Source organism: Bos grunniens, chromosome 3 (genome assembly GCF_055505025.1).
Source record: "Bos grunniens cultivar Pamir isolate PY7600 chromosome 3, Bosgru_T2T1.0, whole genome shotgun sequence".
In the NCBI taxonomy this organism is placed as follows: Eukaryota; Metazoa; Chordata; class Mammalia; order Artiodactyla; family Bovidae; genus Bos; species Bos grunniens.
The window spans coordinates 37,124,256-37,140,469 of record NC_141167.1 but is presented as its reverse complement, the minus strand read 5'-3'; the positions used below and the strand labels follow the sequence as shown (position 1 = coordinate 37,140,469).

At 39.1% G+C, this 16,214-nt stretch overlaps 1 protein-coding gene across 12 annotated transcripts in view; it reads right to left on the bottom strand.

The window, feature by feature from the left end:
* The window catches only part of NFIA (nuclear factor I A), a 408,138-nt gene that overhangs the window by 140,973 nt on the left and 250,951 nt on the right, over nt 1-16,214 (bottom strand). For all 12 annotated transcript variants that reach the window (XR_015160139.1, XM_086390289.1, XM_086390281.1 and 9 more), the window contains one exon: nt 4,815-4,889. Coding sequence is in view for 11 of the 12 variants with exons in the window: in XM_086390289.1 (XP_086246415.1) it covers nt 4,815-4,889 (75 nt within the window). In the remaining variant the exon portion in view is untranslated. The remainder of the gene's footprint in view (nt 1-4,814; nt 4,890-16,214) is intronic.

Here is a 16,214-nt window from a genome sequence, read left to right as displayed (position 1 = left end):
CCCAGAGCAGAGAAGACTTCTCCCTTCTCTCTAGCAACGTGTCTAGTGGTCTGTATTCCACCCTCCCTCCCCCAGAACAAAGTAATAAATAACCAGAACTACTTTCAGATGGTCCAAGCACAGGGAGGGAAAAGGTAGGAAAAGAATGAATGTACATTTACTTTTATGCTACAGACTTGCTTTGCTGCTAAGAAAACCAGAACTATCCTTTCTTGCCTTTCACGGACTCCAGATGATGCAAAAAATTAAAAGTTAGGTACACAGCAGACAGGCTTCCCTTGTAGCTCAGATGGTATAGAATCTGCCTGCAATGCAGGAGACCTGGGTTTGATCCTTTGGTCGGGAAGATCCCCTGGAGAGGGAAATGGCTACCCACTCCAGTATTCTTGCCTGGAGAATCCCATGGACAGAGGAGTCTGGTGGGCTATAGTCCATGGGGTTGCAAAGAGTCAGACACGATTGAGCAACTAATACACACATAAACACACACACACACACATATGGATGATGCAAAGGAAGAGGTAAAGAAAGAGGGAAATTGCTGGGAGACAGCAGCAGGAGCCTCTGATTCTAACAGGTGTGTGCAAGTGAGAAGGATAATTAAATGTCGAGCAACCTTGTCACTTGACCCTCATCTCTGAACGTGCAAGGCTAAGCTGGCAGCCCTTCCTTGCGTTTCTCTGCCACTGCCACCCTGTAGTAACATGATTATAATCAACAAACTTAGCACATAGTTATTTCAGTGAATCCTCCTGAGGAAACACTGAAATAGCATCTCCCTCCTCTATTAAGTTTAAAAGGAGGAAAACTAAAAACAGAAACTAACTGGAAACCTGGGGAATGTCAATATTTGTTTAGCAAATTTAAAAATTAAATTCAAAAGGTCCAGAAAGAGAAAAAATTTTCAAGCTAAGGCCACCATCAGTGTGAATGTTCTGGACCACGTATGTGGTTACAGTTAGTGGTGATGGGGGGACTGGGTGGGGCTGGGACAGACAGGAGGAAGATAAGAACTGTGCAACACAATGGAAGAAATTCTAAGACAGTGAGGACATTAGAAACTTTTACCTTTTACATCCAGGTAAAAGGCTAAACTATAGAAAGAGTAAAGGGATCCCTGGTTGGGGAAGTGGGAGGCACAGGTGATTTGTAAAGAAGTGAGACTGTTCTGTAATAACGGATGCATTTGTCAAAACACATAGAATGTAAAACACAAAGAACCCTCATGTAAACTACAAACTTGAGTTATAATAATATATCAGTATCAGCTCATCAATTAAAATGAATGTACCCCACCAACAAAAGATGTTAATAAGACAGGAAATTGGGGAGGAAGCCATATTGAAATTCTTTACAATCTGTTAATCTAAAACTATGAACTTAAACTTCTCTAAAGTCTATTCGTTAAAAAGAAAAAAATCAAACCTGAAAACAAATCCAGGAAAAAACTGTAATTAAGTACTTTACTTGTTTTGGTTTACCCAAAAATCATTTTAATTTTTTAACACAAAAATTAATAATTGAAAAGTTTATCAACTCTAACAAGAAATCATAATTTAGTAAAAGTACAGAATCTTTGGATTGTTTGCTTCTATAATTGTTATAGGAGTCTGTGTGTTAGCTGCTCAGTCGTGTCTGACTCTTTGTGACCCCACAGACTGTAGCCTACCAGGCTCCTCTGTCCATGGGATTTTCCAGGCAAGAATACTGGAGTGGGTTGCCATTCCCTTCTCCAGGGAATCTTCCCAACCCAGGGATCTAACCTGGGTCTCCTGCATTGGCAGGTGGATTCCTTACCACTGAGCCATCAGGGAAGCCCTACAGTTGGTTATAGGAGAGGTCATGACCAAAATGTCTACAGGCAGTTGAGTACAGCAAAATGAAAAGAGCAAGTTTCTGAACTTCGAGCATCACTGATTCCTTCATCTACAAAAAGGGACAATAACAGCAACCATGGGAGGACTGAATGATGTCTAGCACAAGGCCTGGTACTTAGTACTTGATACACTCTAGCTACTATAACTTTTCATATTAGTTTAGCATCATGCTCCTTCCAGGACTAACATCATGCATGAAATTAACTTATATGCCAGTTAGCTTATTTCTATCTCAGGGTTGCAAATGCACCCCAGCCCCACTTATCAGGAAAAAGTGTCCACTGAAGCATTTAAGTGGACGCTTAGCATCTCTACTGTGGGGAAGGGGGCAACACTGTAAGGAACGGTTAAGGATGTTGACGCCATCATGTGACCTGAATGTCTAGTCTTTCAGAACAGTGTGTGGGTGAGGAAGTGTGAGCGGGGGATCCTTCCCCCAGCAGCCAAGGCAATCTTGAGACACAGACCCTGACAAACCTGGATTATAGATCTGCGGGAGGGAGGGGGCTCTGCATGGCACTTTGGCCTGAAGCCACAGTTTCGCTGACACAGCCCAGTCCCACTCTTGCCAAACAGTTTCAGTCAGCATGAGGCCATGTGTGAGTGAATCCTAGAGCGATTACACAGCAGAGTGCAGAATCGAAAAGCATTTGGGAGCCGAAGGACGCTCAGGATGCCAGGCATCAGCAACACGGCCCTATACAGGGACAGGAAACAAACCAGGTCCCTCTGCAGATTCAATGTGCGGTCCAACCATAGCCCCTGGCAATTCTCAAGGCAGATTGAGAATTTCCTTGGCAACTGTGTGGGGCAGACTGACGGAAGTCTCGTCAAGATGGGCCCTGAGAAGCCTTGGGATATAAGACCTTAAAGGACACAGAGAACGTGGAAGAAGGCTGTGATTCTGCGGATGGTGAGCAGTGTGGGCCTTGGCCTACAATGGCCTAGGTCTTAGGACACTGACAGTAATGAAAACTTAAAAGGATGCACAGCAGCCAGGGTAGACTACAAAAGGTCTTGGGCACCAATCTTAAGAGGGTTTTCTTTACTCATTAATCTAAGGTGATATCCTGTAAGGGATCTATGAATGAATGTATGTCCCAGTAATGCCATCAGGATAGTTATAGTCTTATACTCTATATTACTATTAAAATTATAAGAAAAAAGTAGGATGATGATCACCTTTTAAAAATCTTAAAAAGTAAAAAATATACATATGAATGCATTACCATTTGTCAATGGCTAATCAGCTGTGCTGTGGCAGCAATATACCCACCAAGTTAACAAGAAAATCTAGTCTCCAGCTCGCTGTTGGTACTCCTAGAACACTTCATAATATGGCAGCAACTTCATCTTTTCAAGTCATAAACTTGCTGCTCATAATGCTTCATTCTCTAGGTTTCCAACATCCCTACACCAGAAGATTACAGCATTAACCAAGGACTCTGGTGCTAGAATTCTAACACTAACCATGGTTACCTTCTTGCTGTTTCCCTGTCTAGTCTCAGGCTGCAAATTTCTTCAAGTTCCTTTGGGTTAGTCTAAACATACAGATTCTAGCACTACACAGATTTAACCTTTTGCCTACTTGTTTGACTTTGGATAAATGACTTAACTAGATTCTTGATTTAACTCATGTGTAAAAATGAGAGTAATATCTTAACTGACATGTTTATTGCAAGGATTAATTTTACGTAACATACATGACAACCTATGCTTAGCAGACAGATTCTCTTTCCCTCTACCCCTGTATTCCATGCCCATACCTTGGTATCCCACTTTCTGTACTTTTAAGAAATAAGAATAGACAGAACCTGAGCTTGTGAGAATCAGGATAGCTTGCCTTGCTTGATCTGACATCTTGTCATGAGACTGACTTGCTTACTCAGTCAAGCTTGCGAGACTGTAATACAGTGAATGGAGGGTATGAACTTGAAATAAAAATATTTATTTTTACTCCACCTCACTCCTCAAAGAATTTGATGCAGCTTGAAACCAACTTCAACAATGCAAATTTTATCTACAAATGGTATTTTGAAGTAGAAAGGGGATTAAAAAATAAAATTTAAATATTTGTTATCTTTTCCCTTGGTATTGGGACCTAGAACACCATAGTCAGTGTAGAAATGTGTTCTTTTCATGTGAGCCAGAAACTTTCGTTTTGTTTTAAACCATCAAGCATCACAGGCACAATGCCTAAGGTCTGTATGATCTTTTCAAGACCTGCAAAGTTATCTGAAATATGATGAAAATCATTATTAGGTTTTTGAAGTATAGTTGATGTATGATACTATGTCAGTTTCAAGGTTACTGTAGGTATACTTTTAAATAAAAACAAAGAGAAGTCTTTGTGGGACGGCAACAGAGTGTGTATATGTGTGTCTGTGTGGCAGGGTACAGGGAATTGGGGGGAATCCTATACCTTCTCCTTGGACTGTCTGGATTATATCATAGCCAAATACAATCAATAACCCTCTGATCAATGGGACAGGGTGGTGACAGGTACTTTTAATTCACTGTTGTTGGTGATTATTGACAAGCTGGTAATGATCATGCTGCAGGGTGTCACTCACGCTAAGGGCATTAGCATCCTTTGAAAGGTCAAAAACAAATTCTTTTAAAATGCTGAATTTCTTAGAAATCCAGAAGCTTCAGAACTTCTTTAAACCAGGTTCACACTATAAGCTAGGAAATACCTGAGACACTCAGGATTTCAGTTCTTTCCCTATGTCTCACATTAAAATATTTAATTTTTTCTGACTTAAATTCTTGGCTGTCAAACAAACTACATGGCAAAATGCTTCCAAAAGGTGTATGAAAAGGATATTCTGAAAGCGATTTATGTCTTTAGGAGGCAAAAGGTAAGCAAAAAACCCAAGGCAAAACTGTATCAAATCAAGGCAAAACTGTATCAAATCAAGGCAAAATTATACTTACTCTGTGACACTCTTACTAGCTCAGTCACACTAAAAACACCTGATGTGACGAAACTGTCCTGGAAGCCCAAATGTCCTGGGGAAACAAAAACAAAAGAAACAGAAGTGTCATAAATAGAAGACATTTGATGAGAGAATTCCAAATATTAGTTTCATTGTGATTAGAAAATGTGAAGTCTAATTTCAGGTTCTGTTCTAGTTAGAGTTATGTAGGAGGGTACAGTCATTTAGTTATGAAGATGGTTTTTTGGTTTGAATCTTTGAATCTAGGGGTTATGGAAAGCTATGACACAACAACTGGGTGATTTTTGAAATGGTTAAAAAAAGAGAGTTCAACAGGAAATCCGAAACAAAAGATGATTTAAATAAATGGTGACCTTGGCTGACCTCTGAGACCTTCACAACTGGGATGAAAACACCCTACCTAAGAATCAGCTAGGATAGCTAAATTCCATAACAGTTTTTAAACATTATTCTCTAAAGAAACATCTGATCGGGATTAGCTATCCATTCATTCAAACCAAACAAGATTTAAAGATGTTCCTCTCACTTCAAGAGGCACCACAGTGTGACTCTTTAAAAAGCCAACCTGCAAAGAACAAGCCCCAAACCTTGAACCATAAACACAAATTCTTTTGAGCACAAATAAAACTTTCTAAAAAGGTAATCAACAGTTCAAAATGACTTAACCTCTGAATTTTGCATCTGCTTTATTTTTGCTGGGTATAATTAATTTCCCTTAAGATATCTGATATTACATCTAATTATCCACTGCTTATTTATTTTTATGGTATATTCAGGAACATATTTATAAACGGCAAGAAATACATAATTTCTGCATGTCATTTCCCTCTCTGCCTCTGAAGTTTTCTGATTGTGAGTATCACAGGTGGAATCCAGTTGAGAGATCTGTCTATAGGACTAGTGTTAATCTCCTGTTTTAAAAATAGGGTCATGGAGAAGTAGTTGGTGGAAGGGATTTTTTTTTAAATAACTATTCTTTGAAATAAGAAACATACCTTTAAGAAACACAATGTAAGAAAATGAACTAGTCTGAATGTATAACAAATAATTCATAAATATGGTTTATGTTAGCAATAAGTTAGATTGTGCCCACTACTAAAAGGAAGCAAGTTTACCTATCCATGCACCAATAAATTTGTTAAATATCATGCACATAAACGCATGCAAAAAGAAATCACCAAGTTTTGGAGAATTAAAAAAGGACCTACAAATTATTCTTTTTCTTTTGGTTAAATTGGACTTTAGCATAAGAAAGATGTTTTGACTGAGAATTAAAAGACAATATTCAGTTAATTTTTACATCAAACACACCATCTATGATATTTTAGATGAAGTGGCTCTAATTTTTAGAATATGCAATAATCATACTTTGCTTTTTAAAAATAAAATGGCACCATGTGTAGGGATGGATGTTAACTACATTTATTGTGGTGGTCATTTCACAGTAAATACATAAACTGAATCATTGTCTTCTACACTTGAAACTCACATAATGTTTATGCCATTTATATCAATTAAAAAAAGAAACACATATATACACTACCATTTTTTTTTAAAGAAGACAAAATTCATTTGAAGAAGTGACTAAGAAATTTCACTTCTTAAAACAACCCACACCCGGGTATTCAGTTGACATTTACTTGGTAGGTGCCTGAGATGTTGCTGCCTCTTGGGTTAAAAGAACTGAGAAGTAAAAACAAATAAATAAGTAAAACTCAAAGTCCTGGCAAAAGAGCATAATATCTCTTTCTACTGTGACAATGTGAACATCACATTTACCCCACAGCCCATAACAAAGGAAATCCAACCACAACCTGCATTAAGTTTGACTTAAGACCCATCTAACAATAGCAAGGAAATTCAGAGCTGAATGTGAAAATCTGGGTTGATCTCCAGCTCCTGCTCATCTCTGTCTGTGTCACTTGCTTGCGGGCTGATACTTGTTTCAGTTCCAACCTGTGAAATTCCTTATTTTAAGGACGACTTAACATGAATTTCTAAGCAGAGTGAATGTGAACATACTTTAATCCTGCCTCCAGAAAAAGCAACCAATGTATTTTGAAAACTTCGTTTAGATTAGCGCAAGGCCTTGGGAGGGGGAAGCCCAAGTGTTCATCCACTCAAACCATCATCCTGCTCCTTTTCTTTTGTCCACCTCTTAAATGTTGGTGTTCTCCAGCATTTGTGCTCATCTCTGCTTATTACATATTCCCTGTGTTATTTTATTTCCATGCTACCAGCTACCAGGCTTGACTGTGATATGTGTGAAAACTAGAAAAATATTTGCTTGGTTCATCATTGTATTTAATACCTGGGACAAAGCAGTTAGCAAGTGCATATTTGTTGAATGAGTGCATGAATGAATCTATAGGCCAATGACTCTCAAATCTTTAACTTTTGCCAAGATCTCTCTCCTGGGTTCCAAAAACATAGATCAAAATATTTATTAGATATTTCTATCCAGATAGCCTACAGGTATCCTTAGATCCAACATGTCCAAAGTCGAGTTCCTTTTCTTCTCTCCAAAAATCTGTTCTTACTCTGTCAATTTCCTACTTCAACAAGCCATCCACCGTTCATCTCATTTTCTATGTTTATGTCATCCCTGACTCTCGCCTCTTGCAAACACCCACATGCAACGAATCTCCCCCTGATTCTACTCCATGCATATCTCCATCTCTCCCTCTTGACTGTGGCCCTGGCTCTTCCCACTTATCACCAGCACGATGGGACAGCCTCCTACGGTCTATATCATCAGTCTTGGCTTCTCCTCTAGTCTGCTTCCCACACTGCAGCCAGAAATGTCTCTCTGACAGGCAGATCTCATGATTCATTCATTTATTCAACAAATACCTCTTGAGCACCTCCTCTGTGTCTCCTGTGTCAGACACTGGGCCAAGGGTTTAAGACACACTCCCTACCTTCAGGAAATCTATAGTCTAGGATTAGATACAGCTGAAAATGAGTGCCAAAGAATGGATGCTTTTGAACTGTGGTGCTGGAGAAGACTCCTGGGAGTCCCTTGGACAGCAAGGAGATCAAACCAGTCAATCCCAAAGGAAGTCAACCCTGAATATTCGTTGGAAGGACTGATGCTGAAGCTGAAGCTCCAAAACTTTGGCCACCTGATGTGAAGAGCTGACTCATTGCTGGGAAAGATTGAGGGCAGGAGGAGAAGGGGGTGACAGAGAATGAGATGGCTGGGTGGCATCACATACTCAATGGAAATGAGTTTGAGCACGCTCCAGGAGGTAGTGGAGGACAGCGAAGCCTGGCGTGCTGCAGTCCCCGGGGTCGCAAAGAGCTGGACCTGACTTAGCGACTCAACAATGACAACAAAGGGGATAAATAATATTAAGGACACAAACAGGAAGAGCTTTAGAAACAGTGGACAGGGAAGGTCTCTCTTTATGCACTTCAGACATGGTTCAGAATGAACAAACACAGCTCAAATTGGGCTCAATATGCTTTCTTTCCTCTTTTATAAAAATGTTGACAGAACTTCTTATTTCCGTCTCTTATTCTCTCTCATCTCTACCAGTGAAATCAAGCCCATATGCATCTGAAAACTATTAAAATGAACCACCCGAACAGTCCCTCCAAACTAAACAGGACAAGGACAGGACAGACAAGCCATTTAGACAAAGCTTCCAGTCAAGAAGGTGAGAGCAGGTTCCCTGAGGAGAAGTGTCTGGGTTGTCCTATTGTTGTGATTATGCTTCATGTTTTGGGAGACCAAATAAAAACGGGATAAAGGACAGCATTATTCAATGGACAGAAGGAACTAAAAAAAGTCTAGTCCCACACTTAAGCTAGCGTCTTGTATGATCCTGAAAGTCACTGTAAAAATAACAACTGGATCCTCCTCCCCTTCCAGCAACCTGCCTCCTAAAGCCTATTTTAGTGGAATGTCTGTAATTTAGAAGATAAAATATATGTCAGTGTACAAAAACCAGAAAAATAAAAAAGAAGTATTCACAAATCCTGAAGGAAGCATCCCCTCACACTATCATGAAATTGAGTCACGTTGCCTTGACTACTTTATAATAAGTCCCCAAGGAAAGACCTGTGTAAACACTCCACGTAACTTTAAATGACTATGAAACTGGTTTTGTTCCTTCACCAATTATTTGGAAACCCACTGATGAACTCTAGAAGACAACAACGAGAAGTGAAACCTGAGAAATGATGGAAAAAATGACACAGCTAACGTAATTACTAAGCAAACCTGAGCAGATTAATATTTTGTTCTTACTAACACAAACCAAATCACAAAAATGACTTTCAGGGAAATAACACTAATCTGGGTGGTCTACTTTATCGCAAGATGAGAGCAAAATAGAAAAGACAACACAAAGGCAAATTTAAGTACTTAATTCTCAATTCAGATGTTAGCACTGAAAGATCTTCAGATGGGAAGCTGAGTAAACATTCCCCAAAGGTCCCAGGATTTACGTTTTGAGTAGGGCCTCTCAGAAATGAGTGCAAAACATATACTTTGGTTAAGTATGCCTTAGGTGAAAAGCCAGACTGCAGACTGTTCTGACTCTCTTCAATTCTGAACTACGGTCCAGGAGCAATTGTATAGGAGATTGAAATAACGACCAGATTCTTTTTCATTTTAGATAAAATGGCTAAAAAAGTTCAGTCACTGAAGTCTTGTTCAATGAATTCACAATTAGAGTACAGATTTCAATACCGTGGAGTCTGTCATACTCACAGTGGGGAGGGATTAGACTTTCTAGAGAGGCAGAAATACAAAAAGCTAAATTCTTTTATGGGTCGTTAGGAAAAGCAGCTTTCTTTACCTCGATGATATCAGCAGTTATTATGGAAAATGCTATTAGCAGTCCCTTCATCTTATGAAGGAACTGAATATCTATCTACCTCTTAAAGGAAAAAAGCTAAATTTGCAGAGACATACGGAGAAGGCAATGGCACCCCACTCCAGTACTCTTGCCTGGAAAATCCCATGGACGGAGGGCCTGGTGGGCTGTAGTCCAGGGGGTCACTAAGAGTCGGACACGACTGAGCGACTTCACTTTCACTTTTCATTTTCATGCATTGGAGAAGGAAATGGCAACCCACTCCAGTGTTCTTGCCTGGAGGATCCCAGGGACGGGGGAGCCTCGTGGGCTGCCGTCTCTGGGGTCGCACAGAATCAGACATGACTGAAGTGACTTAGCAGCAGCAGCAGGTAACCTTGCAGAGCGGTTCAGAGGTCAGGGAAGAAATAAGTGGTAACAAACCATCCGGAGGGCTGGCCTTCAAAGAAAGCTGGAACATCCATGAAACAGACGTGATGCATTTGAGGAGGAAAGTGTATACATGAGGTGGTATGTTTGTTCTGTTGAAAGAACAAAGGCAGGAAGCTGCAATGGCTCAATGGTAAAAGAATCTGCCTGCCAAGGCAGGAGATGCGGGTTCCATCCCTGGGTTGGGAAGATCCCCTGGAGGAGGGCATGGCAACCCACTCCAGTATTCTGGCCTGGGAAATCCCATGGACAGAGGAGCCTGGAAGGCTACAATTCATGGGGCTGCAAAGAGTCAGACACGACTTGGCAACTAAACAACAAGAGCAAAGGCTCTCAGCTCTATATTATCATATTTCATCTAGCCAATGGATGGAGGCACACTGCATACACGGGTCCTTCAAATGTACAGCCTGCTCTCCATATAAGGGGATGCAGAACCCGCTGATACCAAAGGCCAACCATGCCATTTTACACAAGGAACTTTAGCATCTGAGGATTCTTGTATCCCTGGGGGTCCTGGAAACAAGGCCCATGCATATGGAGGGACAACTGTAATCTCTATTCTCTCACGGTAAATACGGTTCCATCACTAGTAAGACAAGCCAATGGCCAGGCCTCTTCATGCTTGAGTTCCTCAAAGGAAAAGAGCTCCCTTGTGGTCAGGCCATTTCCATTCCACAAGTACTTGGGACTGTCTGTGACGTGCAGGTCTTGGACTAAATCCTGAAGACATCACTCTCACAGAACTCATGTTCTGCTGCTCCTAAAGAAAAGCTGACCTCATCAACTCTGTTCCTCCCTGGAATTTTCATTCCTGCTTCGGTGAACTCCCAGCTGGCTTCTGAGCCACCCAAGCGGTAGGCATGTGGCTCCTTCCTCGTCTCTGGCCCCCACGGTTCAGTCCATACTTATCAGCTGTGCTCAGTCAGTCCTGTTGAGTAGAGCGTCAGCTTGACCTGCCTCCCGTAGGAGGCTCCTTCTCTTTATCTGACAGTGATTTGTTTTCCTGTCCTACTTCAGCACCCCTACAACAAACCAGGCAAGAGCAGGCTATGTCTTCTGATCTGACTCTGCCCACAGTCACAATCCCTTTTCTAGGTGTGCAATAAATATTGATTCGGTGATTCAGATGAGCACCTTGAGACACCCTTATTTAGTAGCCCTCTAAAGAACTATGTAAATTAGTTTACCTCCAGTCACATGTTCCTTCTATACTTTTCTTTTGGAATATCGTAGAAAACAGATTTTTTTTAAGGGGGGGTGTAAATATGTCTACTGATCCATTAAATGCAAATTAAAAATTTTTGGTCTGTGGACAAAGACAGAGCCCACGGGATGGCAAAGCAATAAGAAGAAGCTGGGACCCTGAATGATGGTGTAGAGTAGAACCTCCCTGCAAACTTAGCCTATCATCTGGAACAGTTACAAAAAGAAAAATAGATTTTAATGTACTTTAACCACCTTATTTTTTTTGGTCTTTATTATAGTAGCCTAGTACTTAACCTAACCAACATAAGTGCCAGTCTTTCCCTTTAGAATCAAAAGTGCCACAAATTAGCAGTCCAGTCTGCAAACACATTTTGCTTGGCTAGCAGAATACTAACTTTTTTTTTTTTTTGCACATGAAAGTTTTTAAACTGAGCATGAGCTTACAAATATACCACATTCCCTAGTACTCTTTATTGTATTTCATTTATTTAAATGTTCTGTAAGGCCCTTGTAGCCAAAGAAATGTGTGATGCCTGATACACATCTTCTCTTCATGTTTATCTAGTAGCACAGTAGAGATAGAACACATGGTTGGTTGCTGTGTTTTGTCTGATAATAAAACCATCAGTGTTTCATGATTTCTTTGAGAATAAAGTTTAGATGTATTAGCTGGGTATTTAAAGCTCTTCAAAATCTGGACTCTAATATATCTTCTCAGCATTTTAGGTAGTAGTTCCAACATCATCCAAATATTGGATTGGTCAAAAAGTTCATTCAGGTTTTTCCATAAGATGTTACAAAAATCCCAAACAAACTTTTTGGCCAACCTGTGTTGCAACCAAGATGTCCCATCTGTTGTTCTCCAAATACGGGTATGTTCCATCCTCCATGTCAGGGTTCATATCAGCACTTCCCAAACCCCGTTATGTAGAGTGTGTGTGTGTGTGTGTGTGTGTGTGTGTGCGCGCGCGCGCGCGCGTGCATGTGCTAAGTTGCTTCAGTCATGTCTAACTCTTTGCAACTCTATGGATTGTAGCCTGCAGAGTCCCATCTCCATGGAATTCTCCAGGCAAGAATACTGGAGAGGGTTGCCATGCCTTCTCCAAAGGACCTTCCTGATAGTCCCCCCAAATGCTCCACCACAAAAGAATTAAAAACAAAGACACAAGTACATATAAGATAAAGATTTCCATAGTAAAAATAGTTCAGGAAACACTATCACAACCACCCTTAGAGAATGACAAGGAACATTTACATAGTAAAGCCTCTGAGAGTTTCTTACAAACTTTCTTAATATCATTTAACTCACAATTTCCTAAATAATTTGACAAGGACACCGTTTGTTTTTGGCAAGTGTCCTTCCGTTCATACACTGTTCTGCTCCTTTTCCTATTTTCTCCCGTTTGGTTTATGTACTAAAGTGCTGAGGGGAAAGTAGAATCTGAACTCTTTGAGCTAATTCACACCTTTAAGGCAAGGCTAAAGGATATTCCCAATCTTAACTTGCAATCACTTTAAAATATCCAGATTAGGCAAATGGATCAAGCCGGTAACAGGTATTGTAAAGATAAGTTACCTAGCTGAAAAATTCACAGATAACATACTTTAGACATATTAGCTTTAATTCTTCCTGTAACCCTGTGTAGTTGGCAATCTTCTGATTTTACAGAAAAGGAAGCTTAAGCTCATTGAGCTTAAGTGACTTGCCCAAGGTCACACACTTAGTGGCAGAATTAGGAGTAGAACACAGGTTTGTTTAGTTCTCTTTATATAATGTATTTTATTGCATCTTAATCCAACAAATATAATACCAGAGACTTGATTATCCAATCTAACCCAAAGGCCTCATCATATCCTTTTACTAGTTCCTGCAGTTAGTAAGGGAAGAGTAATATTTCACTAAACTAAATACGATGGCTCAACTTAACTATAAAGGGTTATGACTTTGAGTTACAAGTGATTAGGCATTTAATTAAAGGACTAGGTCTAAAAGACATCAAAACATGTAAATAAAAGGTGGAAAAATATTTTTACTTATTTGTATGTTAGAAACATTAGATGCGTAATGTCTTAGAATGAACTGGAAATGACGGGATCTTAAAGATCACCTAGTAAGGGAGTCATCATTGTGTCATAAAGAATTTTAGACTAATAAAATAATAAGCTTTGACTTTTAAAAAAATAATATGTTTGCCGTGCTGTAACTTCACTTCATTTTTCCTCTGGAACAGGCAGAATAAATCTATTCTCTCTTCCATTTTGCTGCCCTTCACTTATTTAAAGACAGTCCTCAGCCCTTAATTTTCTCTTCCTTAGGCTAAATATTCTCTTTCATTGTTTTGTCATGTGAACCAATTAATTTTCCCATTGCCCTTAAACATGTAGAATTATACATTTATTAGACCTATAATAAGCATAAATGGATATTCTTCAAGTGGACCCAACCACAAATTAGTTTTGTACAAAAACAGAGAAACACTTTGCTTTAAAAAAATTTTTTTCAAGCATCATAAAAAAAAAAGGTTCTTAACGAGAAAATTTTGCTTCAAGTTAGGAAAAAGTAACTTCCATTTAATTAATATAATGATTCATATTTTATAAATATATTAAAATTAACATTATCTTTTAATGCATCATAAACTTAAAAGTATTTCTTAATTAACCTGGTTGTGAATTAAAAGAGGCTTTCAAGCAAACTTACTGTTTCTATGTTCTGAACCAAAGTTTTCTCTAAACTTGGACAGGAACAATTGTTAATCTGCAAATGGATCAAACTATTTGTAATAGCTTCAGTTTCTGCTTTCAAACTCATACATACTGGGAAAAAATAAGCAAACGCATTCTCTGAATACATCAGAAACTGATTACCTTAAATGAAACAGACATGAAACTAGATCACCTGAGGGCTACCCTGGTTTATGGATGTAAAACAGGAAAAAAAAAATTAATGCCTATCATTCTGTTCTTCCTTTTTAGGTTTAATTCCCATGGCTGTGAAACCATTCACATAGAGCCTGCATGCTAAACCACCCGAGGACACACGCAATGACAAGGAAAGAAGATGACCAGGAGCCATGTGCTAATTTTAAGACACTCAACACTGACTTCGGTTCACAGGGCACAAGAAGAAAATCACTGATGAACTGAAGCAATACATTTTAAAAGAATTCTTACAATGACTTGTCTAAGACTACAAAAAAAAAATTACAAATAGGTGGATGTCATTTCCTAATTATATAATAAAATAAAGTTAATGTTTAGAAACACAGAATACAAACAGCAACCATCTTTTTTAAAGTCATTTGCTTTGTGCAATTCCTACTCACCCAGAAATTACTTAGTTACTGATGCCATAATTCACAGCCTTCATTAAATTATAGGATCTATAGTACACAATTCTGCAGATACTATGGCACGCCACAAATCGTCCAGGCCACTAGACTTTGAAGTTTGCTGGCTTAGCACAAACACAAAGTATTTTAGAAGTAGCAGAAAATTCTTTGTGAAATATAACAGAATGAATTAGACTGTTCAGGCCATGTCGTGTTAGCACAATGGGGGAACACTTTTAAGACTTTAAAGTCATGTAATACAATTCTAGGCTGGATTTTTCTTGTTAGAAAAAGTAGAATGGGAGTGATTGGAAGAGAAAAGGGCCAATATTTGACAACAGAAATCAGCATAACCTTTTAACTGCAGCAGCCATGGGTGACTGCCCTTTGACCTTGAAAGATTATGTGGGATTTCAATGACAACAGCTGGAAGTGAGCATGTGTGAATGGAGAACACAGATCTGAGGCCTGGTACAAAAGGCTGCACAATCTCTGCCCAGATCAGAGTGCTGATTAGAAATTGTTTCCTGGTCCTGGCTTAATAGAGTGTGATAATGAAAGGTTTTGTCTTTTTTTTTTTTTTTAATTCTTCCAGCAAGAAATCATTGGTAGATTTCTTCCAAACCCATTCTCCCCTTTTAGCCCCTCAAATCTCCTGGGTTTTCATGTACAACAGCCTTATCATTTTTAGTTAAAAACAAAACTTTGTTTCAAAAGCTACCTCTTACAGATACAATTTAAGTTCTTGAGTTTGTCTCTTGCATTTTAAAATAACCTCTATTTGGCATGTTACACAGCATATCATTATTTTTTATCTAAGGATCTGTCATACACACACATACATAAATGAGAGTTCAATAAAAGCAGGAACTGTAATCGCTCATTGCTTTAATTCTGCCACTTATACAGTGGCTAGCATATGGTGGGTCCTCCCTATATATATGACAAGGTAACACAGAAATGAAATATTTATTCTTGTCCATTTATTCTTTTTATTTTCTTGGCATAAAAAGGTAAATTCCTACATGAACATTTAATAATATCACCTTTTTCTTCAACCAAGTTCATAGATACACTAGCAATTTTTGGTTACATCTTTAGGTACGTTTACTCAACAAGAATTTATGAAAAAGATGAGTGATTACTTCCTGTCAAAGATAAGGTAACTTAACCAAGTAGATATATAGAGATTTGACTGCTTGGTGAATGAGGTCATTTCGATCCATAAGACCCCAGTGAATGATGTTCACTGAGCTAAAATTAGCACATACACTGATGCAGGTGCAATCTCAAGTTCCTATATGGGATCCCCATACTTGCTGACATTGCTCTCAAACTACCCAAATGATGCCACACTATTACTGAAAGGACACCGAGTTATGACTCATTTATGTTGTTTTGGTTTTACCATGCATTCTATCTTACCTTCCACCGTTCTGGATTTTGTTAACTCCTCTAGCTCTGGATTTTGCTAAGTACTCTAGTTTCTGTCGCAAATGAGCAACTCCTTAGTTTCAGTAGAAGGTGGCCTTTCCTTTATGCAAATAGTACTCTGAGTTGGGCAAAAACCAACCTGGCTGT